Consider the following 25,790-nt stretch of genomic DNA (forward strand, 5'->3'; position numbering starts at 1 on the left):
GCTGGACGATACGGTCCTTATTTAACTATTGAGGAACTGCAATACTGTTTTCCACAGCAGCTGCACCACAAGCAACGCACAAGAGGTCCAATTTCTGCATCCTTGCAAACACTTTTGTTTTTTTTTTTTGATAATGACCATCCTAATGAGTATGAAAGGGTTCAAGAATTTTTTAATCAAAAAAGATTTGCCAGGCATCAAAATGAAGAGAACCTTTGGTCTTCTGGCAGCCCCATCTGCCCTATTGCTAGAAGGTGGTGATGCCAACTTGAAAAGACCAGGAAATAGTTTGGCTGTGAGATTCTTCCAAAGCCTTGATTTCTAGGTGGATTCAGAGAACATTATGGGTGAAGAGTGAAGCGTGAATGGTGCCCTGGGAGGGGACGAACCAGCTGAAAACACATCTGGGTGTCAAGACACCCAGCCGATTAGCAGAGCTGCCACCTGGGAAGGGGTCTGAGCGCCAGCAGGCCTCCCGCGCCCCCAGCCGGGGCCACCGAGCACCCGTCCCTCCTAGCGGGTCAGGGCTTGGGCCTGCAGCTCAGCTGGGCGCGGGAACTGGCACCTGGCCCTCTTCTCCGAGACCTGAAACTCATCGAACCTGGAGGAAGCAGCTCAGAAGGAAGGAGCCCCCCACAGAGAAGAAGCCGGGGAAGGAGTCAAGGTTTCTTCCCCAAATGTTTTATTTAAATATTAAATTAAAAAACATACATCCACTAATCATTTGGCGTACATCTCTCATGTGAACATAGGAAATAAAATAATTAATTCAGTTATGGTAAAAAACCCAAACTATGTACATCTTCATCGGACGGCGTGGTGCCTCGGGACAGGCTCCCGCGTCCAGTCCGCGGGACAGCGCTGCTGAGAAACCCGCAGCACACGCGTCGCAAACACCGGACACAACACGACACACGTCTTGACGGTGACGGGAGGAAACGCTGAGAGTAAAGTGCTTGTCATGGCTCTGAGGCCTTTGATCAACGGCGTTAGGACAGATGCGTTAAGGAGGGAAGCGGCCTCGGGGGAGTCGACGGTGCCTCCGGAAGGCGGAGGCCGAGGCTGGCGCCCCAGGGCCTCCGGCGCTCTCCTGGCCCAAACCTTCCTAGTCACGGGAGGCTTTGGTGACTCCCTGGCAGCCAGGTGCAAGGACAGTCCTTCGTCCCGCTCCTGGACACAGCTACAGAGCAGCGGCGGCGGGGCCGGCGGGGGCGGGCCACACGCACAGACCCGGGCCGCCTCCCCGGCCTCTGGCGACCCGGCAATCTTTGGCTTCTACACGTGCCACCTTCCCCATTCGGCATCACCTGGGCCTAACACTGCAGGCTGCGAGAGCCGACACAAGCTGAAGGCACCTGCGCTGGTAAAGGGACGGCGCTGACTGGCCACAGGGATGGGGAGGGACGGTCCTCCTCAGTCCAGCGGCCTCTGACGGACCGAGCCGCCACCTGAGTTCACCTGCCAGGTGAGCACGCGCCTGGTCCGCTTGCTGCTGGCCCCGCCTCCACACGGACCTGGTGCCGGAGCTTGGTTACGTTACCAGAGAGGGAAGTTCACACCAGGAACACAAAAACGTAGTAAAAAGTATAAAAAATAAGTAGTGTATGTTTGTCTCCTATGTATACACATGTACAGTATTCGCTTTAAAAAAAGAACAAAGCTTGAACAGCACTGACCTGACCTCTCACTTCATTTTCCTAAAACGGAGGCCCACCAAGCGCAGGGCCCGGACAAGGTGGGCCGTCCCCCGACCGCAGGCGGCCCATCCCTGTCCGTCCCAGCATCACAGAATCGCCATATTGCACGATCCCCACTCCACCCCAAGTCAGTTGTTCTTTTTGGACCCTGATAATGAAATGCATAAAAACTTAATTAGCAGCAGAAATAAGAGGTGCAGGAGGAAGAGACTTCCCCAGCTCCCTCGGAGGTGCCCTGGGGCTCCAGGCCAAGTGACGGGGCGGGGGCGGGGGCGGGGAGCCTCCACCTCGCGGCCCCCCCACCCCAGCCAGGTTCCTCTTTGCAGCCCCTCCGAAGAATCCTGGAAAACCAGCTCCCGAGCAGTTTATAAAACGTCTCCTCTAAAATAAGAAAAACTATCCTCTGGATTCTGATTTCAGGGGAGAGAATTCCAAGAATTTATAGATTATCTTCTCTTGGGCTGGACGTTAGAGCTTTTCAAGAACTGATACGTAAAGCAGAAAGTTCACAGTTTTCAAGTGAAGCCTAAGTGTTCGAGGAAGTGGAGAATTGTGAACTAAAAAAAAACCCACTAACACATGCACGCGCACACACACGCGATGGGGACGCACGGCTCACACCACGGTTTCCTGGGGGCAATCGGCGACCCCCTCCCCACCCCCCCCACCCCGTGACCCTGACCACAGCGCTGCCAGCTCCACCCACTGCCCTCCTCCCGCTTCCCATCCACCCGCCCCAATGACAGGCCCCTGGATTATTATTTTTCTTCAAAAAGTTTCCAGTCCCTACTCGGAGTTACAGTTGCTCAGTGCAAGGGGGAAAAAAAAAATCAAACAAAATATAAACTAAAAAGCCAAAACACCAAACGTATTGCTTGTTTTCCTGCTGAAAAGTTCTTGGCTTTTGAGTCCGGAAACGTCTTCACATACTCTGAAATTATTGCTTCGAGAAGTCACAGCCCGGCCGGGCCCCTCACTGCACCAAGACGAAGGTGCCCGGCGGGCCCGAGGTCAAGTCCTCCATTTCACAGTCCCCCTGGGGCAGCCCCGCGGGTTCCAGGCTCGGGGACAGCGTGGCGAAGCATGGCTGGGGGGCCACGGCGGCAGGGCCGGGGGCCGTGGAGCTGCTGATGCGCAGGTGGGCGTCCAGGAGCTGGGCGGCCGACGCCACGTGGGAGCCCCCGGCCTGCAGCAGCGGGGTCGGCAGCAGCAGGCCGGGCCCCAGCCCCAGCTCCTTCCGCAGTCCCGACACGAGGAGGGCGCCATCGCAGGGGGCGAGGACCAAGGGGGCTGGGGGGGGCTGGGCGGCCGGCTGGCAGCCGGGTGGGGCCGCCGGGTGGTGCTGTAACTGGAGCAACCTGGCCAGGCCGAGGGACAGGGAAGGCAGGTCAGTGCCGGCCGGCGCGCGGCTGCCCCCGCCACCCGGCCAGGCTCCCACACGATCGGGTTTCCACCCGCCAGGGCTGAGGGCCCGCCCCGTGGAAGTACGGGCTGGAGCTGCTCGGAACACGCCACTCTGGGCGTGACTCATCCCCTGAGCAATTCCTGGCATTTCATTCCCCGTCTTGCTTTCGTAGCAGCTCAGAGATGCCAACCAGACGTGACATTCTTACCCGCCGCCCCCTCCCTCCCCCACTGCGGGCCGATGCTCCCCACCCCCGCCCCCCAGCTACTGGGAAGGAGCCGCACAGATCTCCCCCAGCCTGGGCAGGGCAGCGCTTGTCCGGTTACGTGCAGAAGCGGGAGCTCAGGGGGTAAGGCCGCTCAGAAAAGCCCAAGCCACACGAGCCCTGCCCAGGCCCCGGCGCCAGTGCCACGCGGGCGTCTTACCTCTGCTGGTGCAACACCTCCTCCAGCAGGCTCCTGCCCTCCCGGCCGCCAGCCCCGCCGCCGTGCAGGCCCGGGCTCTGTGCGGGCAGCTGGAAGGTGCTCAGGCCGCCCCTCGAGGTCCGGCTGGAGGAGGGCTGGCACACCTGGCGAGCCAGCCCCTTGATCTTGTTCAGCCCCAGAAAGCCTTTGGTCCTCGCGTTCTTCCTCAGCTGCTGCCGAAAGGCTTTCAGCCCTGGGGACAGGCAAAGTCAACAGGTATACGGACCCGTCCACCAGCCCTGGCCTGACGGCCCATCGCTAGCTGGGGCTTCCAGACAGCAGGGGAGTATGCGGGGCCGAGTGGTGTGAACGTGGTGGGATGAGGGGACCCGCATGCCTTCCTACAGGGTCAAGGGGCCCTCTCGTCACCCCATCACTTCACGACAGCCCCTCTCCTGGGGCTGGGACATCAGTCTCTTTTGGGGTTTGGTTTGGGACAGCAGTTCCAGCCCTGAAGCAGCACACGTCTGGGCAGACAGTGGATCCTTCGTGGAAGGAGGGCACGAGCAGTGCAGGGGCCTCGGGAGGGGGCGGGGGCCCCACAAGCCCTGGGAGGTGCCAGGAGACCCCGGCCGCCAAGCATGGGTTGCCTTTGTGGCGGGTGCCTCCCTGACCATCCTCCTCCAAGTCAGGAGCTGATGCCCGCCACCCAAGCATCTCTTGGGCTCTTAGGACCAGCTACTAGAGGCCGTGTGAGCTCATCCTAGAAGCCAGGGTGTCTAGAAGCCGGGCAGCAGCTTCGGCCTGCCCAGGGAGCACAGCTGCTCCACCAGGACCAGCTAGAAGAGGGGTTTGCCACCTGCCGTTAAGGACAAAGTGATGCCCCCCGGGGTGCACACGGGTCTCCCAGGGAAGGCAGAAGTGGCCGAAAGGGGAAGTCACCTTGAGTGAGAGAGGTGTCTGACGCCCTCCGGCCCTCCTGGAAGCTGACGGGGAGCAGGGCGGCTCCTCCCAGGGCCCCCTGCGCCTGCAGCACAGGGGTGGCGGACTGGGTCCCCAGGAGTGGCGAGGCCAGTCTGAGCGGAGAGCAGGCGCTCAGCAGCCCCTGAGCGACCAGGTGTCCGCTGAGCCCAGCCAGGCCGTCACCCGCAGAGGTCAGGCAGCTGTCGGAGCTGGTGCCTTCGGAAGGACTGGCCGCGGAGGGGGAGACAACGATACCTGCAGAGCAGCAGGCGCTGCTGAGGCCAGACGCACCCGGGGACGCCCGACACCCTTTGCAGCAAGTCCAGGTGCTCTGGCCCCGGAGCTTCGCGCCTGCTGCGGCGTCTCCCGGGCCCTCAGATGGCCTGTGGCTCACTGACGGGGCAGACAGCTGTGCCCTCCCCACCCCTAGCCTCAACTCTGGGGGTAGAAGTCTGCGACAGCCAGATGCCCCCAGAGTCCAGGGAGCCTCGATGGGCAGCACCACGGGGCTGGGGGCGCGGCTACAGCCAACAGGTGGCGCTTGGACCTGGGACACAGAGGGGCCTGGGCCGAGGACCTGCCCTGCTAGCCCCTGAGGGCAGCTAAACCCCACGCTGTCCCTGCCACTCGAGGGCCACCGGCGAGGTCTAAGTATGGTCCCCGTGGCCTCGGGCGATTCAGGAACAGCAAATCCGAAGACGCTGCCCGTCACAGCCCACCCGCCGGGCATGTCCCTGACCCACGGGGACGCTTACATGGAGGGATGCGTGGGGAGAAGCAAGTGGAAACCTCGGCCAGCGTGTGTCTCCGGCCGGTGCTGCCAGGCGGGGGCCCCCGTGCGACCTGCTCCTCGTCCAGGCCCGGGCCCCGCCTGGCCTCCTCGCTGATGGCCGTGTCCAGCAGGCTGCTGGGGGAGACGGAGCGCCACTGGCACACGCCGTGGCAACCGGTGTCCACGGGGAAGAGCGAGGGCTGTGGGGACACACGGAGGCCGGTGACCCCAGCGCTCTGTGAGGCCCGGCCCGGGGCGTCACCAGCACTGGGAACCAGACGGGCCCACCCCGGACACCGCCTGCGAGGCGCTTGCACACCTGCAGTGAGCCGTGGAGGTCACAGTCCAGCTCGGCCTGCAGGACAGACTGACCCAAGGTCTGGGGCTGTGCGCAGAGCAGGGCGGAGCGGAAAGCGTCACCGGGGGGGCCTTCCTGAGGCACCTGGGGGCCAGCAGATGAGGACAGAGGCCGTGAGGGACAGAGGCAGGGGACGACCGCAAGCAACACAGCGTCGCGGAACAGACCGGGCTGGCTTCCCGCTGACTTAACAGGCGTCGGCCGCCAGCTGCGGGCTCAGGACACGTGTGTAGCCCCCTCTAGTGCCTCACCGGCCGAGCGGTGGCACCAGGGGCCGTGAAGGAACAGGGGGTGGTCGGGCGGGGCCTGACCCCCAGCAGAACGGCTGGCACCCCCCACCCCGCTTCACCACACGGGACCCCTGCCAAGTGCCTAACGGGAGGGGGTAGGTGACCTGGGGGCTCAGCCTGCATGCCCTCCCAGCCATGTCCCAGCAGGGTATTCCTAACTTGGGGACACAGTCCAAGGCAGAGACTCGGGGCTGGGTATCGAAGGCGCCGCCCCTCACCTCAAATCCGCTGAGGTCCGAGCTCCGGGGCCTCTGTTGCCAGGCGTGGCCGGGGCGGGCCGGCGGCTGGGCGAGCCGGAGTTCCTTCAACCGCTCCAGGAGGAGGTAATAAATGGCAGCGAAGTGGTTGTAGCTGCTGTTCTGCAGCGACTGCGGGCAGAGAAGCGGGGTCAGAGCGCAGCCGGCGGGGGGGCTCCTGAAGAGCCCGCCCCCGCGCCATTCTGGGGTGGCCAAGAATACCCTCTCCCGTGGGCGAGCCGCCCTTCGATCAGCCGCGCGCCCGTTTTAACCCGGCTGGCGAGCGCCTGCTTCCCCCGTTCGGCGGCCCGCCCCGCCCCCGACCGGGAAGGCGCACCCTCCCCATGGCAGGCCAGGCCGGCGGCGCACCTCCACGGTCCTCTGCCGGTCCACGCCCAGCGTCTGCATGATGCCCAGCGCCTGCTCGTCATAGCTGCCCAGGCTGGAGGCGTAGCCGAGCAAGAAGACGGGGCAGGTGGGCTGCCGCAGGGCGGGGTCGGCCCGCATCCACCTGTGCTCCCAGATCTGGCTGATGGTGATGCGCTTGGTGGGGTCCACGGCCAGCATGCGGCGGACCAGCGTCTCGCAGTCTGGGGGGCAAGGGAGGCGCACTGAGCCCGCGAGGGCCTCCTGCACGCGTGTGCCCAGCGCCCACCTGGGTCCCTGCAGGGGACATGGCTCCCCTGCACGTGGCGAGCAGACAAGTGACCGTCCCAAAGAACGCTGAGGCCGGGAGCGGTGGCCTGGGTGTCACAGACCTGCCGCTAAGGAGGGCCACGGGTCGAGGGATCAGGTCCCTGGGAAACGTGGTCCTAACGTCCACCAGACCGAGCACCACCTAGACTCCCCCACCCTGCTGTGACCAAGCATGTGAGGAAGCAGCTGTCCAACACCTTCCAAAGTGGAAGGGAAAAGCACAGTGTGGGAGGGGTGAGACTCAGGGGATGGGGCCAGCACCCCGAGTGCTGTTGCTGGGCCCCCAGCCAGCTTCAGAGCAGCCGCGTAGGCATCAGCTGGCCCTGTAAGTCGGGCACAGAGAAAGCATCCAGTGGGTTGGGCTTCTCTCGCAGGCATCGAGTAAACACCCCACAGTGACATGGGCCTGGCTCCCAGGCCCAATGGCAGACTCAGAAGACGGTCAAGCAGGCATTTCAGGAAATAAATTCCTCCTCATCCCCCCAAAGTCTCATCCTGGTTACCCAACAGCTCGGGCAGCAGGCTGGTGACCGCACCCGCCCAGAGGAGGCTGGGCACTCACCTACCTCGAGACATGAAGAAGGGGATGCGGAACCGGCCCTCCAGCACCCGCTGCCGCAAGGCCGGCAGGCTAGGCCCGTCGAAGGGAAGAGACCCGCAGACGAGGACGTACAGCACGACGCCTAGGCTCTGAGGAGGACCAGACTTGAGTCAGCGCCTGCGCCCCGGTGCCCCCCGAGCACCCGCACCCCCCAGGCACTGCACCAGTGGCTCCTACCCAGATGTCCAGCTGGGGGCCTTCGTACTCCTTCCCCTCGAAGACCTCCGGGGCTGCGTACGGGGGGCTCCCACACCACGTGGACAGAGGCTCTCCTGGCTTATAGAAATTCCCAAACCCGAAATCTGAGAGACAAGGAAACAGGCGATGAAGTTGCAGTGCAAACGGCAGGGCCGCAGTTTCAAAGGCTCGTGCAATACGGCATGGGGCCCCTCACCGGCATGCACCTCCCTCCTGCTGGGCGCGCTCCTGGGCCCCTCACCTGCCAGCTTGATGTCCATGTTGCCGTCCAGCAACAGGTTCTCGGTCTTGAGGTCCCGGTGGACGATGTTATGGCTGTGGCAGTATTCCACAGCTGACAGAATCTGCCAGAACTTCTTGCGGGCTTCACTCTCGCTCAGGTGCCCGGTGGAGGTCAAGTAATCTGAGGACGGACAAAAGGAAGCTATAGCCCCAAATCCAAAGGTCCGGCCGCCGCCTAGGGCACAACGAAAGGATTCTGGGGAGACCCAAACACTGGAGGGGCGATCAGGACATGTCTTTCCAACAGATACTAAGAATCAGCATGGCTTACCAAACATTTCTCCATTTTTTGCGAATTCGGTGACAATGTAAAGCATATCCTTTGTTTCCATAACCTAAAAACATAAAGACCTAACGTTTAACCACACAAAGGGAACGTACCAACGGTATAAATAATCTACTTGAACCCCAGTAAATTTTTAACTTCTCCAGAATGAGCATGTTCGTTATTTTAAAAAAGGAAAGAAAAGAAAATCTTCCTCAATAAAGAGACAAAGGGGATCCCTATTCAGAAAAAGTTTTTTGGGGTGGGATAGGGAGGGTGGGAGGGAGGGAGACGCAAGAGGGAAGAGATATGGGAACACATGTATATGTATAACTGATTCACTTTGTTATAAAGCAGAAACTAACACACCATTGTAAAGCAGTTATACTCCAATAAAGATGTAAAAAAAAAAAAAAAAAGGAAGAAGTTTTTTGAAAATCAGGGGTGAGTTCCTCACTAACCTATCCATCCTGATACACCTCTGCTTCCCAAAAATATCTACTTGTATTGGAACTCTCCTCTATGGTATTTTTAACTCACTTTGCCTCACCCAAAGTGAAGGCTCTGCAGGCCCCAGCAGTAAGAGATGGCGAGAGTTCTGTGAGGCCTTTCTTCGAGAAGCCTAGCAGGCAACGGATTATCCAAGCCAGGGCCGGCGCGAGCTGAATAACAGATGACAAATTCCCCGCCCCACTTGCGTTACTGACCTGATACAGGCTGTGAGAGGCCAGCTTTGCCAGGTAAGCTACAAAAGACCGCGCGCCCACAGCGAACCCCTCGGCGTGCGCGTCAGTAACAAGAGCCGACGCCAGACGCACCCCAGAGGTTCACTCACTGGTCGGGAATTTTATTTCACGATGAGAAAAAGGTTTAAGATTTTAAAACATAACTAACTAAGAAAGGAGGTCAAATTCAAATCTTTGGTACTGAAAGGAGTAAAACAAACTCATGTCTGTGTATTTTAAAATATTTCAGAGGGACACAGAATACATCTTTACAGAAAAAGATCTCTTCAGGGTCCAAAATATAGTTATTCCCTTAAAAAGGCACTTTAAAGACAACTGCCTCGAGCCACAAATCTAGCAAGAAAAGCCAACACAATGCAGTTTCGCTACACTAGTAACTACCCTTGCCCTGGACGTGTGCGGTAGAGTGACATGCTGCAAGTTTATCCCTTTCCTCAATTTAAAAAAAAGACAGAGGAAGAATTACGAGTCAACGTGTTTGAAGTTTTAAAAAAAAACCTCGAGGAAAGAGCTGAAGCGTCTCACGGAGGTTCTGGGGACTGGGCCAGGGGAAGAAAATTAGACACTAGTGTCAAAACCAGAGCCATAACAATCGCTGCTACCCACTGAACCCTGTCTCCAAACAGTTAAAACAGCGCATGGAATGATGAGAAAATTCACCCCCAGAAAAGACCTCTACCGTCTGGCTCACTGGGCTCCTCCCGCACAGGGTCAGCGGAGGACAGGAAGATGAGAGCTCTGGCTCATCCCTCTTGTCAAAGTCAGAGACAGACAGGCTTCAGCCCACTCCTGTGGAAACAGGCTGGGCACACTGCTCAGGCACTGACATCAGTGACCATGGAGGAAACATCTTATCTCGGCCTGACTCAAAAATGACAACAGAAACAAAACACGAACTGGAGTGCACGTGACTCGATCTCGGCACTTAACGATGCTGAGTAAACTGTCATTAGAGGAACACGAGCCCCATGACTCCACCTCATCCTTCACCGTAACCCAGGGCAGCAGCCTCCCCGGGGGGTCATTTCAACCTCAGTCCTCTCCCCTGCCACACTGTACAGCTTCGCCTTGCCAAGGGCACACACACATCCCCACACCGTCCCATATTCATCTCGGATCCACAGGGTTTCGTGAGAATCGTCAAAAGGAACTTACACCCAACACAACTGGGAGTAATATCAAACATTTGCAAAGAACTTATCCTTCTGCAAGTAGAACCGAGTTCATTTTGCAGAAGCACCTGGCTAAGGAAGAGATTCCTTTGCTGTCCTAATTAAATCAGCACTTAGTTTCCAAAGATACAATTTTTTAGTTTCAAGGAAGAACAAAAAGCAAACCAACAGACGGACAGGGTGAGGCACGTTCTTAAAGCAGATTAGACGGCAAGTTCCTTTTGCTCTCACCGCAGCAAAGGTACCTCATCTCTCCGTTTTTGATGGAAGGGTTGAAACGGGATAGACAAATGCTCACTGCAGCCTTTGCGCAGATAAGTTTACGAAAACTGGTAAGAGCAGCTGGTTTTAAAGATTAATAATTATCTGCAAAGGCAGAAGAGTCTAGTTTCACTCAGATTCGTCCCTTCACACTAAATGGTTGACTTGCGGCAATGCAGAGATCTAGTTGTTTGTTTTCATAGTAAATTTAACAACCGACCTCCACGCATTCAAAACTGGAATGAGTAACGCTACCAAACAAAACTTTAATGAAGCAAATCTGAATTATGATCCAAGAGCAAGAAAATAATTGCACAGCTTACAGAAGTCAATCTGTTCACCTTATACAATCAACCCCCTGACTCCTACAAACACCCAAAAAGAGGGGCAACCTTCAGAGACTTAAGTTGTTGAAAATTTAAAAAATGATACACTTTGCCAGAAGTAACAGTGGAAGGCAAACTTGCGTCCTTACCTGATAAAGCTTTATGATATGAGGATGACTCAGAAGCTTCATGATCTGAACTTCACGGTATATTTTTTCCAAATTGCTTGAATCTAATCGTGTCTTGTCGATTATTTTTATTGCAACCTACAAATTTTTAATAGATAAAGGATATTTTGTTTGAAAAAGAAAAACCCTCTCATTTAAGCAAATTTACACATTTCATTTTCTGTAGGTTAATTTCTAAAACACTTTATGTCCCCAAAGGTCACATAAAGTTAGGGAGGAAAATAACGGAAGTAACCATTAATATTACTTAAAAAGCCAAAGATCAATAAATGTCTTAAGTGTCTGCAGGCTCACTTTTCAGGGCTCCAGCTGCGCTCCTAGGTTATTTGCTCATTACCCTATTTGCTGTCCCCCAATATTTGTACAAATTATGCATAATCATAATATAAAGCATTTTTTTCCTTTTCCAAACTAAAAACTGTCAGCGTTTAGACATTAGGACGAAGGACCCCACAAGCTGGGATTCCACCAGCTTCCCCTGCTCCAGGGAGGGGGGGTGTCCACCCGCAGAGGGTGCACCCCCGGAGGGTCCACCCCGGGGTCCCGCCGCCCCACGCACCTGCGTCTTGGTAACTCGATGCCGGGCCAGCTTCACCACCGCGAAATTGCCCTTGCCCAGGGTCCGCTCGATGTCGTAAAAGCCCACCCGGAGAGGTTTCTGCTGTCCCTGGCCCGAGCCCGCGGGGGCCGCGCTCAACTCCGACATGATCACCATGGCTCCGGGCCGCACCTGCGGGCGGGGGGCGCGCTCAGCTCGGCGCCGGCCGGCCCGAGCCCAGGGCCCCCGGCCCGCCGGGCGCGCGGACCCGCTGCCACCCGCCCCCGCCGGCGACCGGCTCCACAGCGACCCCGGATTCCGGGAACCCCTTGGGACGTGCGCCCCGCTCCCACGCCCGCCGCCCGCGCTCGGCTCGGCTCGGGCTCCCGGTCCCAAGCCCTGCGGGGCGCGTGGATCGCCGCTCGCGCTCGGCTCCGTCCCGAAACCCGGACCCCCTCTCCCACGCCCCCCTACGCCGCCAGCCTCACCACAAAGCGGAGCCCGGTGGCGGCGCCCCGGCCCGCGACCCCCGCGCGCGCACCTGCGGGGCCGCGGAGTCCGCAGCCCCGAGCCCAACGGCGGCCGCCTGCCCGCGCCTCACCTCCGCCGCCCTCGGAGCGCCGAGGTCGGGACGCCGCTCGCTCTGCGGCCCCCGCCGCCCGCTCGGCCGCTCGCGCTGCCCGGCCGCCCGCTGTTCGGCCGCCCGCCGCCCGGGCCGCGCCGCATGTCAGCTCTGAGCCGAGCGCCGGGCTCTCTGGCCGCACGCGCCGCCAGCCCCGCCCCGGCCCGCCCGGCCCCGCCCCCACCACGCCCCCACGCCGCCGGCCCCGCCCACGCCGCCGCCGCCGGATTGATACATCCCCATTGACGTCCTTTTGACGCCGGAGCGACGCGCGGCCGAGCGCCAGGCGAAGGGAGAGCGCGAGATCGGGCCGTTGCCAAGAGACTGGCGGCTCTGACGCGCGCGCTGATGAGGCCGTCGCCACGGCGACCGCGGGGTGGTGACGTCAGGGACGCCGGCCGCCCGAGGCCCGCCCGCCAGCGCCCGCGTTCCCGCCGGCGCGCGCCCGCTACCGGACGCCGCGGGCGCCGCGGGCGGCTTAACCCTTTCGTCCCCGGGCGCAGCCTTCCCTCCTGCACGCGCGCGCACGGCCGCTTTCGCCCAGGTCCCCGTCGTCTCGCACCCTGACAACAGGCTTGGTTCTAGCGCGGTTCCGAAACTCCCTGAAGTGCAGCACAGGTGCGGCTGCGTCCTCTTCAGCCTTCTACTCCAGGTTCCTCATTATCAGGGTACGGGTTTCATGTGTCCCCCAGTTTCCGTTGGAAGTGCTCGGCCTTGGCGCCTCTATTAGGAGAAGTACCAGGTGGGGCCCGGGAAACCTCACAGAGTCGCAGAATGGGCCATACGGGCTGCAGGTGACAGCAGGCCAGCTCCCACACCCCAAATTGGCCACCCAGGCCCAGAGGGGAGCTGCCACCCACCAGGGACCCTCCGGAGCGTGGCAGCTGCATGCATGGAGGACCTGGGCAGCCCACTTCGATTACTCTTGCCTCGTAGGAGCCTCAATTGTTTAGGAAGTTAGAAACGTCCACACAGGAAAGCTGGCCAGCATCTCTGTAACCTACGCCCGCGCGGGGCGTGGGGACGGCCCGAGTGCTGTGAGCCCCCAGGCCGGGGCGCAGGTAGTGCTGGGTCCTCACGCCTGGCCTGGCCCCGCCCCACCCAGGACGGGGCGCGGGAGGGGTCACGTCTGCGGTCAGAAGCCAGCAGGTGACTGGAGGCAGCTCTTTGCAGTGGAGCTCCTCACTGTGATGGAGGAAGGGCCCAGTGGGCTGATTTCCGGGGTGACCAGGTCCAGGTGGGAATGGACCCCACGCAGCAAGGCCTTCCGGTTCTTGGGACCAGAGTATTAGGAAACCCAGTTAGCAGCACCCTCACTAAAGGTCGCGCCTTTGACTCAGCTCGTCCAGATGAGGAAAGCGCCCTGTCCCTTGGGGAGGGGGAGCGCCTCCCAAGAGGGCCAACAGGCGGGGTCAACAGTGGGCGAGGACCTCACCCCTGGCGAGGCTGGACACTGCAGTTCCCCCGTGGTCTCCGTTTCTTTTGTCCACTGCCGGGTCCACCATGCTGTTTCCCCAGAGCTGCGGGGGCGTGAGGGGTGGGGACCTGTGCCCTCAGGACTGAGGTGCCCGCAGCCTGGTCCCCGCTGGAGAGGAGGGTATGAAAATGGCCGAGGGTGACAATTTCCACTGGCATCACCGCTCACTGCATGTTCCTTTATGCCTCACCAGCAAAGAAGATGTTTTCTAAGAGAAGACAGAAGGTATGGAGAATGGCATTTCTTAAATATTAGGAAGGCAGCACTTTTGAGATTTAAATTCTGCATCTAGCCTGCAATCATTTTTACCTCGTGTTAAATAAAAGTACCACGTCAGAGGAGGGGCTGGGAGCGAGTTAAGTGAAATGGATACGGAACTTAGACACCTTCTCGGGAGGCTGCCTGGCGAGGGCGCCTGGTGGAGCGGGGATGCCCTTCTACTGGTGACCGATTGCAGGCCTGGGCAAATATTTCCCATCACCCCCTCCCTGGGCAGTTGTGTGTGGGTTTAGTTTGTTCTGAAAGTCCTTTCAAGGACACAAATAGTCCCAGAGCTTTCTTTAGTCTTTCAAAAGTGCCTTCGTTATCTGTCCCAAGTTTATCCATAGAGATTTTGGAGGAATATTTTTTACTTCCTTCAAGCTGAGTAGTTTACAACTGCTTTCCTCTCCTTCGGGGGGGTCCCAGCACCCTGCTGATCTCTTCCTAGGAGAATGACACGCAGAGTGAAGAGACTAGGACCTGAATGCGCTCACCTGCTGTCCCTCGTTCTGTGACTTACGAGCTTTTCTCAGGCTCATCCAGGTGACACCCAGCAAGCCGGCCCCTCCAGCCCCTCACCCACCCGCCCCAGATGTAGCCAGAGTCTTCGGAAAGGTCGTAGATGTTTGCGAACGCCTGGCTGGCTGTTTGGAAACATTTTGTCAGTGCGGAATAGGAACTGCAGGCAGAAGAGCCGAAGCTGCCTCCCCAGAGCGGGTCCCTGGACCCAGGCTCATTTCACCTGCTCCCAGCCCTTCCTGAGGGTCCCACCATCTGAACAGCCCTGCGCGGGCTGTGGCCATTCTCCAGCCCCTGGGCGGCGAGCCTGCTCTTTGGACAATGCAGGCAGGGCAGAGGAAAAGGCAGACCTCAGAAGGGCTGTCATCCCACAGTGGGGTTCCTCCCGGCACCCCTGTGAATTGGCTGCTACCGAGCCTGTTTCCCGGGGCCTTTAGTTGTTGCTTGTCTCCTCAGCCCCTGGAGGCTGTAATTCCTTCCAGAATGCTTGCTTTATTTTCATGTTTCTAGTCTACCATGCTGTGTACACAATACGAGGAAAAGAAAACACTGCGTGTGTGCTTCTACGGGCGTAAGAAAGTGACCTGAGCAATTCTGCACCTAACCTAGTGGAAGAAAGACTCTCAAAGTCTGCAAGAATGGTACCATAGACATAGATATAGATATCACTGCAGATTCGGGAGAAAACAGTAAGTCAGGTTTCTTTTCCATTTGGAATTTCTTAAGCCTGTCTTAGAACTGCAGTGTTTCTGGAATTCATCTTACTGTTTCTAGATCTTGAGCCTGCAGACCCCATCAACAGGTCTCTTTAAACATTCACAGGTGTGCCCACCTTGTCCCCGGTGGGTGTCCTAAACCTGCTCCCCTCCATGACTAAAGGTGGGGGGACGCCAGCGTCCCTCTCCGGGTGGCTTTCCCCTGGTCACCGAGAGTACGACAAGGCACTTTTCTTTCTTGCCACCCTTCTCCTAGGTACTGAAGGCCCTTGTCTGTCCTCCCGGCTCTGTTTCCCTTGGTTTTATTGTGGTTCGTTGAGGGCATTAGCCCAATGATTGCAGGCCTCAGGGAAAATGGTCAGCCGCCAGCAGCGTCCGTGGGCCTCAAGGGCGGCCCTGGTCCCTTCTGCTGCGTCTGTAGAGCCTGAGACAGACACGCTTACAGACACGTGGGCACTGCGTCTGGGAGTTACGACCCCTGGCCTGGGGTCCAGGAGGCGGGGGGAGAACCCAGCTGTTCTCAGGCCAACTCAGCAGCTTGGGTGAAGCAGCTGTCCAACGCCGCCAAGCGTGTCAGCCTCCCACAGCTCCGCCTCCCACGCGTGGGATGCATTTGCTCCGTGACTGCCGTGGTCATGGCCGTATTCCTCAGTCCAGGCTGTCCGCAGGCTGGGAGAGAAGGAATCCTGGTGCTGGGCATGTTGGGCCTGGGCTGGAGGTGTCGGGGTTCTGGAGAGGCAGCCATGGGACGGGCAGGGCGGATTTCCAGCACTCTGGGTTTCATAGGCACAGCGGCCGGAGCTTCCTATTCACAGACCAGCTGGCCCCGGGACCCCAAGTTCTAGGCTTTCTCTTGCCATCTCTGTTCCTGTCACCACTGAGGAACGGTGTGCCTAATGGGCTGGTCACGGTTGATACTGCACCTGAGGCCTCGACAGGCCTTGGGGTGTCTGGCTCCCTGGCCCGTGTTCTGAGCCCAGGGAGGCAGGGGTGGGCTGCAGGGGGCGAGGTGGGCAGCAGAGAGCCAGCAAGGGCCAGACGGAGGCATCGCGTTTACTGGGGGGGCTCGTGAGAAAAGCAACATCAAGGTTCCTGGCAGGGGTGGTCACGGGTCGTGACAGCACACCCACAGTACCCGCTGTCCTCTGGTGGAGGGAAGGGCATTCAGGAATGCCGGAGGTTCCCGCCGTTGTACCTGCGGCATCGGCCCGTCAGGAAGAGGAGCCCCACCCCTCCACGCTGCGGAGCAGAAGCCCCTGGGTGTGGGCCTCCTTCCTGCGGGGCCGCACAGAGCACCACGACTCCTTCTGGGAGACGTCAGACTTCTAAGGGGTGGTTCAGCTACTTGTCTCTGGGGCCCCCACTGGCGTCAAGCACGCTGTACTGGCCTTTGTGTTACACTTCACTCATTCCCCAGATCCGTGGACTTCTACTCTTCGCAAGAACCGTGCTAGGCGCTGCCAGGAGCACAGGTGAGCTTTGTGACAGGCTGGTAGGGACCGCGGGAAGGGAAGGGCCAGGTCAGAGAGAGGCGAGGCGGCCAGGCATGCCAGGGCCAAGGGAGTCACCCACCAGCGCCCACCCAGGCCCGTGAAGCGCCTACCGTGTGCCCTGCGCTCCCTGGGGCTGTGAGCACAATGGGAGGAGAACAGACGAGATGCCTTCCCCCGAGGGCCACCATCCGGCTGAGGAGACAGACGATAAAGACCAGACGGGGGTTGGGGGGCTGGGGGGGGGCTGGGGGGGGATGGGTAAGAAGCTTTCAGAAGGCAGCCACTGGGAGGAGGAAAAGAAGCCAGAGTGATGGAACAGAGTGGTCTGGCTGGAAAGTGGCCGTACACGGGGGGCTCCTTCTGTTTCTGCCAGAGAGAAGGCAGAGGGTGTGGACCCAAGGGCGGGAGGCCGAGAGGACCAGCTGATGTGGGGAGGAGAGGAGACAGGAGATCCGGACCAGCTCCAAGACGGACGTGGCGGAAGTACTGGAATCGTTGAGGGTCCATTCACCAACGATCGCCCAAACAGTTGTGTGAGTTTTCTCTGGAGGTGCTCAGTTGAGGACGGGTGTGGCGTAAGTGGGTATGTGGGCTTACCCGGGGTTGCGGCACTGCGGGGTGAAGATTATGATGGGGACAGAGGTGAGGATGGGGGGAAAGGAGTTTGGGATGATGCCTGGCAGTGAGTCCGGTCTGGAATGTGGCTTCCAAGCTGGGGAGGAGGGATGGGGACAGGAAGTGGGGGCGCATCCCTGGCGACAGGTCTTGACGGCTCTGAAAGTCTAAGCAGTTTGCCCATTCCGGACCTTGGGAGAGAAGTGAAGGATCCCCCCCGTTCCGGGAGCAGGTTCCCAGGGTGAGCCAAGAGAGGGATGGGCAGCGACGGAAAGGCCAGGGCCCCAGCTCTCCCTATGGCTTCCAGATGGATCCCCGGCAATTTCAGCGGCATCAAGTGAGAACCAGATCAAGGCTCCCTGAGCAGCCTGGTCTCTTCTGATAAAGACTTTGTTTTTTTCTAAATATAAACATCAATAGAAAACTCAGTAGGAAATTTAGAAAATACAGAAGTATGTAAAGACAAAACCGAAAAACACTGGCAATGCTGCTGACAGTTTGATATTTTTCCACGCAGTCTTTTTATAAAAGCATCGAGATCCTTCCGTGTATGATGCACCTCCTGCCTGTTTCACCAGCCCTGCGGAGGAAGCCTCTTGCCAGGTCATTAAACCACCATCAGAGTCACGCCTGGAATTCCACGATGGAGGAGGCTGTACCGTCCCCGATTTAACCCCCTGTTGTCCCCCTCCCCCATGCCAACATCTTGGTCACTCTGACAAGCCTTTCTGCTCACATTCTCCAGGAGACTTCCTTGGAGATGCCATGGCTGTCTGAGAGGCATCCGGGGTCCCGATTGGACACCTGGCCCAGCCTGCTCAGGACAGCACAGCCCCAGGGAGGAGGGTGGTACCTGGTGGCCAAGAGCAGACTCTCAGAAACCGAGGGCTCCCAGGCGGTCCTGGAGACCCGCAGGCTCAGGCCACCACAGCAGGGCTTGGGGGCTGTGGAAAAGGGAGAGGCCTCATCCCCCGGTTGCCAAGGCGACGCGGAAGCCTCTGATTGCCCAGGAGGACCCATGGCTCAGCATCGGGCTTTTTCAGTACAGCCTACAAAGGTGTTTTCGTTCATTCTGACCTGGTTTTCATGGATTTTGGTATTGTTGTGTTGTTTGTTTAAAAAGAAAACACATGGACTTACGTCATGAAGAGGCAAAGACGTCACTGGCATCAACTAATAAAAATGATCATAAACTCGTCCCCAGACTGAGCACCCGTAATGACAGCTGACAGGTCCAGTGTGACACCTAATGAGCCGTGCGAAGGCACAGGATGTGGACAAAGTGGGACGAGGTCCCGTGGCATTAGCACACCACTGTCAAGCTCGCATCTGCTTGGTGGTTCCCGCTAAACCAGAAAACCAAACTTTGGTGGGAAAAAAGCAAAATTTTCGTGTACGACAGAGCTCAGTCTAAAACCCCTCAGAACGGGTGAGAGTTTTAAATCGAGCAGAGCCTTTCAGGGTGCCTGGACCAGGAAGAAGGTCCAACCAGCACTGCCTCAGGGCCAGGAATCTCTGGGTCACCCCGAGGCCTCAAAGGAGGTTTCCAGAACCTTCTTCTCATAGATAAACCACAGACCAGAAGTCAGCAGGCAGGGTTTGAAGACCTGGGCCACCAGCATTGGAACCGCCTAAGTCTCAGATCCCCAAACCAGCTGGGTTTCCTTCCGTTTTCTCAGAATGGGTGTGCAGGTGCACGGGGATGCCATGGGCCACCTCCTGGTTTCCCTCGGCAACATCTGACAGCAGACATGGGATGGTCTATGATGCTGTGAGGTATTGGGATCATGTAGAATCCGAAAGAAGTTTAAGCACCTAAAAAAACAGAGGAAGGGCTAGAGGCCTGGGCATTCCCAGCCCACTTCAGCATTTGTTCCCCTCGGACAGAGGGACTCCCAAGTGCTCTCAGGGCGAGTCCGCCTCTGTCCAGGCCTGCAGGTACACGCAGAGTCCTGGGCTGACTTGGGACCCGGTTGAAGCCTCTTTCCTTGTTGTCCATGGTGACACGCAGAGCTGGCTGCAGGACCGGGGACCAGTCAGCGTCACGGCATCAGGGCAGTGGCGGGAGCTGGGCTCTGTCAACTCTGACAATTTTATTTATCTTAATTTATTTATTTACTTTGGCCACGCAGCGTGGCCCGCGGGATCTTAGTTCCCTGACCAGGGATTGAACCCGGGCCCCCTGCAGTGGAAGTGTGGAGTCTTAACCACCGGACGGCCAGGGAAGTCCCAGCTCTGACAATTTTATATCTTGTTTTTTCTATTTATATAAAGGGAATTTCTCTGTGTCGTTTTATTTAAAGACGTTATCTTCAGCGTTTAATATTCCATCATGTCTAATATTTATTTCACACTTCCATTTATTTAACATTTCACCTATTTTCAGACATGTGTTGTTTTTACACAAGCTATGTGGCTTCAAACAACAGAAGTCCATTCTCCCACAGTCTGGAGGCCAGCAGGCTGAGATCAAGGTGTGGGCAGGGCCGGGCTCCCTCCTGAGGCTCGAGGGGAGGGTCCTTCCCGCCTCTCCCAGCTCCTGTCAGCTCTCAGCAACGCTTGTCATTCCTTGCCTAGCCGCAGGTTTTTCTCTTCTGCTTGGCGGCATCGTGACACCCGGAGAGCGTGGCCTGACAAAACCTTCTGATGTGACATTATTATACAATGATCCCGTAGAGCAAGGGTGCCACAGCAGTGACACAGCCCAAAGGCAGTGTTTGGCCTCCAGGAAAAAAAAATCCACAACGATAAATAAAAGAAAAATACGTGCAAGAAAGATGTAAAGGACTAAATATCCTTACTACGTAAAGAATTCTCAGAGTAAATAAGAAAAGCACTCACCCTACTAGGGGACTTTGATTGTGCCCACCCAGTGCCGTGTCTCCTCCATCTGCCACCCTTGTCCGTGAGATCTGAGGGAGGTGACCTCTACTTCCCCTCCAGAGGTGGAACTTGACACACACCTGGCCGGCGAAGGGGCTCCTGGGGTCTCTGGCTGGAGCTATGGGGGGGAGAGGCAAGCTTTCCCTGTGGGCTGTGAAACTGGTAAGAGATTAGCCATCGCTGCTGCGGTGGGGTGAGCGAGCTGCCTGAGAGCAAAGCCACGCGGCGGGGGGCGAGGGGGAGAGCTGAGATGCTGGTGAAAAGACGGAAGAGAGCAGAGAAGCGCTGACGAGGACCCGGGTCCAGCTCAGCCTGAACCCTAACGTGCCCTGAAGCCTTCACTGACGTCAACTACGGACTTTCTTTTTTAGCTTCAAGCAGTTCAAGTTGCATTTCTGTCATTCACAACCAAGGGAGCCTTGGCCGAGACCCATTAACAGAAAACAGAAGATCTGACTCGCAGAAGAAGTACAAAGGCCGATAAACACAAAAACAGAATCAGTCCGAGTAAGAACATTCCGGAACTGCGCCTTAAAACGAAGGCCACTGTTGTACGAGTTGTGTACCCCCCAAAAGGCCTAATCGCCAGCACCTAAGAATGTCACTGCGTTTGGAATTAGGGTCATTTCAGACAGAATTAGCTGAGATGAGGTCATCCTGGAATGGGTGGGCCCCTGACCCAATCTGACAGGTGTCCTTGTAAGAAGAGACACCTGGGGAAAGGGATGGGCGTGGTGGGTCTATACCAGCATCTCAGCTCTCCCCCTCGCCCCCCGCCGTGTGGCTTTGTTCTCAGGCAGCTCGCTCACCCCACTGCAGCAGCGATGGCTAACCTCTTACCAGTTTCACAGCCCACGGGGAAAGCTTGCCTCTCCCCCCCGTAGCTCCAGCCAGAGACCCCAGGAGCCCCTTCGCCGGCCAGGTGTGTGTCAAGTTCCACCTCTGGAGGGGAAGTAGAGGTCACCTCCCTCAGATCTCACGGACAAGGGTGGCAGATGGAGGAGACGCGGCACTGGGTGGGCACAATCACAGTCCCCTAGTAGGGTGAGTGCTTTTCTTATTTACTCTGAGAATTCTTTACGTAGTAAGGACATTTAGTCCTTTACATCTTTCTTGCACGTATTTTTCTTTTATTTATCTTTGTGGATTTTCTTTCCTGGAGGCCTTTGGGCTGTGTCACTGCCGTGGCACCCTGGCTCTACGGGATCATTGCATAACAATGTCACATCAGAGCGTTTTGTCAGGCACATTCTCCGGGCGTGACGATGCCACCAAGCAGAAGAGAAAAACCTGCGGCTAGTACGTCAGTAAATGAGTTGGCATCTGAAAGCTTATCTTCACGGTGCGGACGTCACAGGTGAAGGCTAAAGCAGTGAGACTGTGGCAGCACCTAGTGAAAGACCGGCTGTGCCCGTAAAAGTGACCGCGGTTGTGCAATAAAAGGCAGAGGGCACCGAGGGCCCTGCTCCGGGTGTCGGCCTCCAGTGCTCCCTCGGCCTCAAAAATGTGATCAGGAATGTGACTTTGAACTCGTTAACCTGGGATCGGGCTTTGTACTGCAGGTGAGCGGAGCGGCTGCCCTGCCCGCCTGGGAGGAGCTCACAGGTGCCCCACCCCACCCAGAGAGGGGCCCCGGCCCCACCCTCTCTCCTCTTCTCCTTCCCTAAAGCACCAGGAGGACGTCCCTGTTAACGCCGCTGCTCTTCCCCCTTCACCATCGGGGGTCCCAGGTCACATCGTCACTATCTTCAAGTTCAAGGGCGACAGGACCACTAGGTTCCTGATAAGAGGGCTGTACAGCTGTGGGCCCGGGGAGGACACTGCTGGCGGGAAGGAGCATATGGGGGCCGGGCTTGCGGCAGGGAGAGCAGGGAGGGCTGTGGGATGGTCACGGGGTACCGGTGTCCCCCCCACCTGGGGAAGGCCTCCCTGGAGAGCGTGCAGGGTCCCCAGGGCCACCCCTCCACATGCAGACTGGCTCTGCCTACAGAGGCCCGAGCCCATCCCCGCCACAGCCCCCTGCCCAGGGCTGACAGAGCAGCACGAGGCGGGTGACTTGGAGGGGTCATGGGGTGGGGGAGGGGGACAGGGTGTGAGCAATGGGGAGAGGGTCACGTTAGATGCGAGCACCCCCCAAAAAGCAGACACTGTGTTAGTCAGGGTTCTCGGGAGAAACAGACCAATAGGTAGACAGACAGACAGACAGATCTGCTCTGAGGAGTTGGCTTCCAACCTCAGGCTGGGGGCCCAGGAGAGCCTGCGGTGCAGTTCAGCCCAAGCGTGAAGGCCTGAAAGCCAGGAGCCCTGATATCTGAGTCCCGCTCTGAGCCCAAGGGCGGGAGAAGGTGGGACTTCCCAACTCAGCGTCGCTCTGAGCCCAAGGGCGGGAGAAGGTGGGACTTCCCAACTCAGCGTCGGGCAAAGAGCCATGTTCCCTCCCTCGGTCTCCAGGGGGGAAGCCCGGCCCCGCCTGCTGCTGACGGCCCCTTCCGTCTAAATCCTCAGGCCTCAGAAAGAGGAGTGGGCTTGGCCACCGTCAGGAGTAGCCCAGGGCCAGCTGCCCGGATGGGGCTGGGACCAGGGAGCTGCGCAGGGCCGGGGGAGAGGGGGTCACACAGAGGCCGCCCACACACACACCCTGACCCCTCCTACTGCCCCTCCAGGGCTGCTTTGGGGGGTCACCAATTTCTGGGGGGCGAAGCAGGACGGGGCAGGGCTGGGCATTACGGGGAGCAGGGAGGCTCACCCGCACCGTGTGGTTTATCCTGGGGCCTGCACCCGGGGAGGGAGGGACTGAGGGTCACAGAGCAGCTATGCGGGGTGCCCACGTTCGGGACTTGGGGACAATCCTGCCTTCCTGGAATTCTACTGTATTCAGTACACGTGATTTAATAGGCTTTTCAGGTAACTTCACGAATCGGAAAACCGATCGCAGCCCTTTGCGGTCAAGCTGGTGGACACAGACCCAGCACCTCGGCCCCAGCACACGCTCACACCCTTCCCCGCCCGCGCGCGCACACACACGCACCTCCACGCACAGGTACACGTGGGCTCCTCCCCTGCCCCTCCCCCTGCACGGCCGCGCCCGGGCCTCGCTTCCCACTTCCCGCCCGGCCAGCTGCCGGCCGGCGTGACACAAGTGGTGCTCGCGTACACTCCGCTGAGCCCCGTGTAAACACTCCTGCTGCAATGCGTACAGAAGGCCACCCCTCGGGCCTGCTGGACGTGCTTCCGGCCAGAAAGGCCGTGGACCTGGGTCCCATTAGGACGAGGTCAGCCAACTTACCAGCCTTCAGCCAGCTGGCCGGGCCCACACCGTGCCCTGGCTGCAGGAAGGGGGCGAGGCCTGGGCCCCGCAGGGGGGGTCTTGGCCTTGCAGGTGCAGAAGGGCCCTCGGGGAGCACAGCAGGCCGGCCCAGGCCCAGAGACACTCCCACGGCAGACAAGGGACACGAGCGCCCAGGAGAGAGACGCGGGGTGGCCTCGGCAGGCGGGCAGGCTGGGCCCAGGGGGCAGGTCTGCGGGGCCCAGGCTGGAGGTGGGAGGAGAAACGGGGCCTGAGAGCCAACAGGAAGTAGGTCGGGGGTGAAAGGAGGGGCCAGAGGGGCCTCTTGCCCGGGCCTCCCCAGCGGAGCCCCGACCCGACCGTCTCCCTGGACCCACTGCGCGTCTGCAGCACAAAGAGCGGTGGTGCAGCAGGCGAGGTTTCTTTTAAATCGACCCTAAATCGTGGGATGGCTGTGCAGCCGCCATGTGTGTGCCGGCACCTCCCCTCGTGCAGAGGACCACGCGGGAGCCCGCGGACTCAGAAGATGGTCCGCGAGGGGACGAGGAGCGAGGGGAGGGCATCGGGGGGCCGGACGCCCAGCGTCCCCGGGGGGCGGCAAGGCAGGGTTCCGCCGGGGACGCCCATCTGCGGGGCAGCCACTGAGACGCAAGGCCCACTGGGTCCCAGCGCGTCGGTCCCTTGTCCAGGCTCCAGTGGAGGACCACCCGCTCTTAGAGCTCCCGCTGCGCCCCACAGCCCGCGCCGTGGCCTGGCACTGCTCAGCTTCCTGGGAGCTGCAGGCCGGCTGCTTCTCCCGGGGTCGCTCAGTTCGTGCTCTTCTTAACACAGGGACGGACGGCCCTGTCTCTGACCTTGTCCCAGCTCTGGAGGCGCTCACCACGCCCTCCCGAACGGGGGCCTGGAACCAGAGTCAGGAGAGCGAGTCCTTGGCTCCAGGGCGAAGGGGATGGCAGACTATGGCTCACCGCAGGCTTAGGGGCCACGCCCTTCCGCCCCTGCCTGAGGGCGTTCTCGGGGTATGGCCGGGTTCCTCTGAAAGCCCAAGAGCAAAGTTCAACCCACAGGGCTGGGAGCTGGTGGATAGACACTGGCTTCCTCGCCCAGAGGCACGCCAGAGGCCACCACTTACTAGCATCTTCCCTCCCCCTCCCACCTCCTCACTGGGCTTCCTGGGGTCGCTTCCACGTAAACGACCTTCACCCAAATCCTTCCGTCAGGTCAGCCCTTGGAGGAACTTGAGTTTGGACCAGGGTGACGCTCTGCGCAAGCTCAGGGGCCCAGGGTGGGCGAGCCAACGTGTAGGGTGAAGGCTGGGTTCTCTGCTTGCTTGGCTCGGCGGTGAGGAAACAGCAAGGAGGGCTTACTCAGAGCCGGTGGGCGGGGAGGCGGTGGGGGGGGGGGTGCAGAGGCACAGTGAGTCCTTTATCCACAGACGTCGGCGCTGCGTCACAGCCGAGCCTCCTGACGCCCTGGGACATCACCCTGTGTTTGCTCCTTTCCTTTCTCGGCGCTGAGCCCAAGAGCCCGAGAATCCCCTCCGTACTCAGATGGGGGTTGGAAATAACCTCAGCTGCAGCTAATGGCTGATTTAATCAGGGAAAGAAGTAGAACCTATTAGAACACTCCTGGTAATGATTACTCACCTGCAGGTGAAAGCGGCTTTGACCTTGTGGGAGCTCCACCAAGGGCATCTCCACCCGAGTCACTGGGTACCCTGCCTGAGCCTCAGCCTGGGCCCAGCAGAGCACACTCGGAAAATCCAGAGAGCGTGCAGGCGCCTCCCCCAGTGCGACCATCCAGAGGCTTCCCTGGGGAACCGACTTTAGGAACCGATGTATTTAAAATCCAAATTGAAATAAAATGCAAGTTACTGAGAAATGGTTTTCTTTGCACAGTGGTTCCCCAAAGGATTCCTTGAGCCGTGGGATTTTGGGGGTGTTTCTAACTGCAGCATAACTGAGGGCATCCTGAGGACTGAGGGTCCTCCGCTAAAAATGGGGGTGACACGCTGGCCCTCCCACCTCGCCAGGGTGATTGGAGGACCACATCCAAGGAGGGCACCGTTGTAACCATAATGTGCTGTGATGGATGTGTCAGGGTCCTGGGGCCGCCACCACAAGCACAACAGACCAGGTGGCTCGGACAGCAGAAGCTTATCTATCTTCTCACAGTCCCGAGGACAGAAGCCCGGGATGCCGGTGTGGGCAGAGCTGCTTCTCCTGGTGTCTTCACGTGGCTGTCCCTCTGTGCGTGTCTGTGTCCTAATCTCCCCTTCTCACAAGGACACCTGTCAGGTTGGATTAGGGCCACCCCAGTGACCTCATTTAACCATAAGCCCCCCTCTAAAGGCTGCGTCTCCAAGTACAGCCGTGTCCTGTGGAGCTGGGAGTTAGGGCTCCAACACGTGAATGCAGGGGGACATGTGCCCACGACAGTGGCATACAGGCAGGGGGCCTTCAACAGGGCGGCTGCTGGAAACGGACTCTTCTGTCGCTTGAAAATCACGCTGTGTCTTGT

At 58.9% G+C, this 25,790-nt stretch overlaps 1 protein-coding gene and 1 long non-coding RNA gene across 6 annotated transcripts; one reads left to right on the forward strand and one right to left on the reverse strand.

The window, feature by feature from the left end:
- Nucleotides 1–659: 659 nt before the first annotated feature.
- SIK1 (salt inducible kinase 1) lies at nt 660–12,112 on the reverse strand. Of its 4 annotated transcripts, none has more exons than XM_067739596.1 (14): nt 12,000–12,112; nt 11,420–11,590; nt 10,822–10,938; nt 8,174–8,237; nt 7,862–8,023; nt 7,600–7,724; nt 7,388–7,511; nt 6,495–6,715; nt 6,108–6,257; nt 5,561–5,683; nt 5,225–5,441; nt 4,449–4,724; nt 3,528–3,759; nt 660–3,055 (listed from the first exon to the last, which is right to left on the reverse strand). In XM_067739596.1, exons 2-14 carry the CDS (start codon nt 11,573–11,575, stop codon nt 2,671–2,673), a joined length of 2,352 nt encoding a protein of 783 aa, XP_067595697.1. In that variant the 5' UTR covers nt 11,576–11,590; nt 12,000–12,112; the 3' UTR covers nt 660–2,670. The 4 variants fall into 4 exon arrangements, with proteins under 4 accessions (XP_067595697.1, XP_067595698.1, XP_067595699.1 ...); XM_067739597.1 differs by having other exon boundaries at nt 11,887–12,010; XM_067739598.1 differs by lacking the exon at nt 12,000–12,112 and adding an exon at nt 11,940–11,959.
- Nucleotides 12,113–12,485: 373 nt separating this feature from the next.
- LOC137225503 (uncharacterized) lies at nt 12,486–18,299 on the forward strand. 2 transcript variants are annotated; one of them, XR_010943880.1, is made up of 5 exons: nt 12,486–12,688; nt 14,788–14,966; nt 16,411–16,465; nt 16,860–17,019; nt 17,619–18,299. It is a non-coding gene; the product is annotated as an uncharacterized lncRNA (long non-coding RNA). The 2 variants fall into 2 exon arrangements; XR_010943881.1 differs by lacking the exon at nt 14,788–14,966.
- Nucleotides 18,300–25,790: the final 7,491 nt, after the last annotated feature.

The sequence above is a fragment of the Pseudorca crassidens genome, chromosome 5, assembly GCF_039906515.1.
Source record: "Pseudorca crassidens isolate mPseCra1 chromosome 5, mPseCra1.hap1, whole genome shotgun sequence".
In the NCBI taxonomy this organism is placed as follows: domain Eukaryota; kingdom Metazoa; phylum Chordata; class Mammalia; order Artiodactyla; family Delphinidae; genus Pseudorca; species Pseudorca crassidens.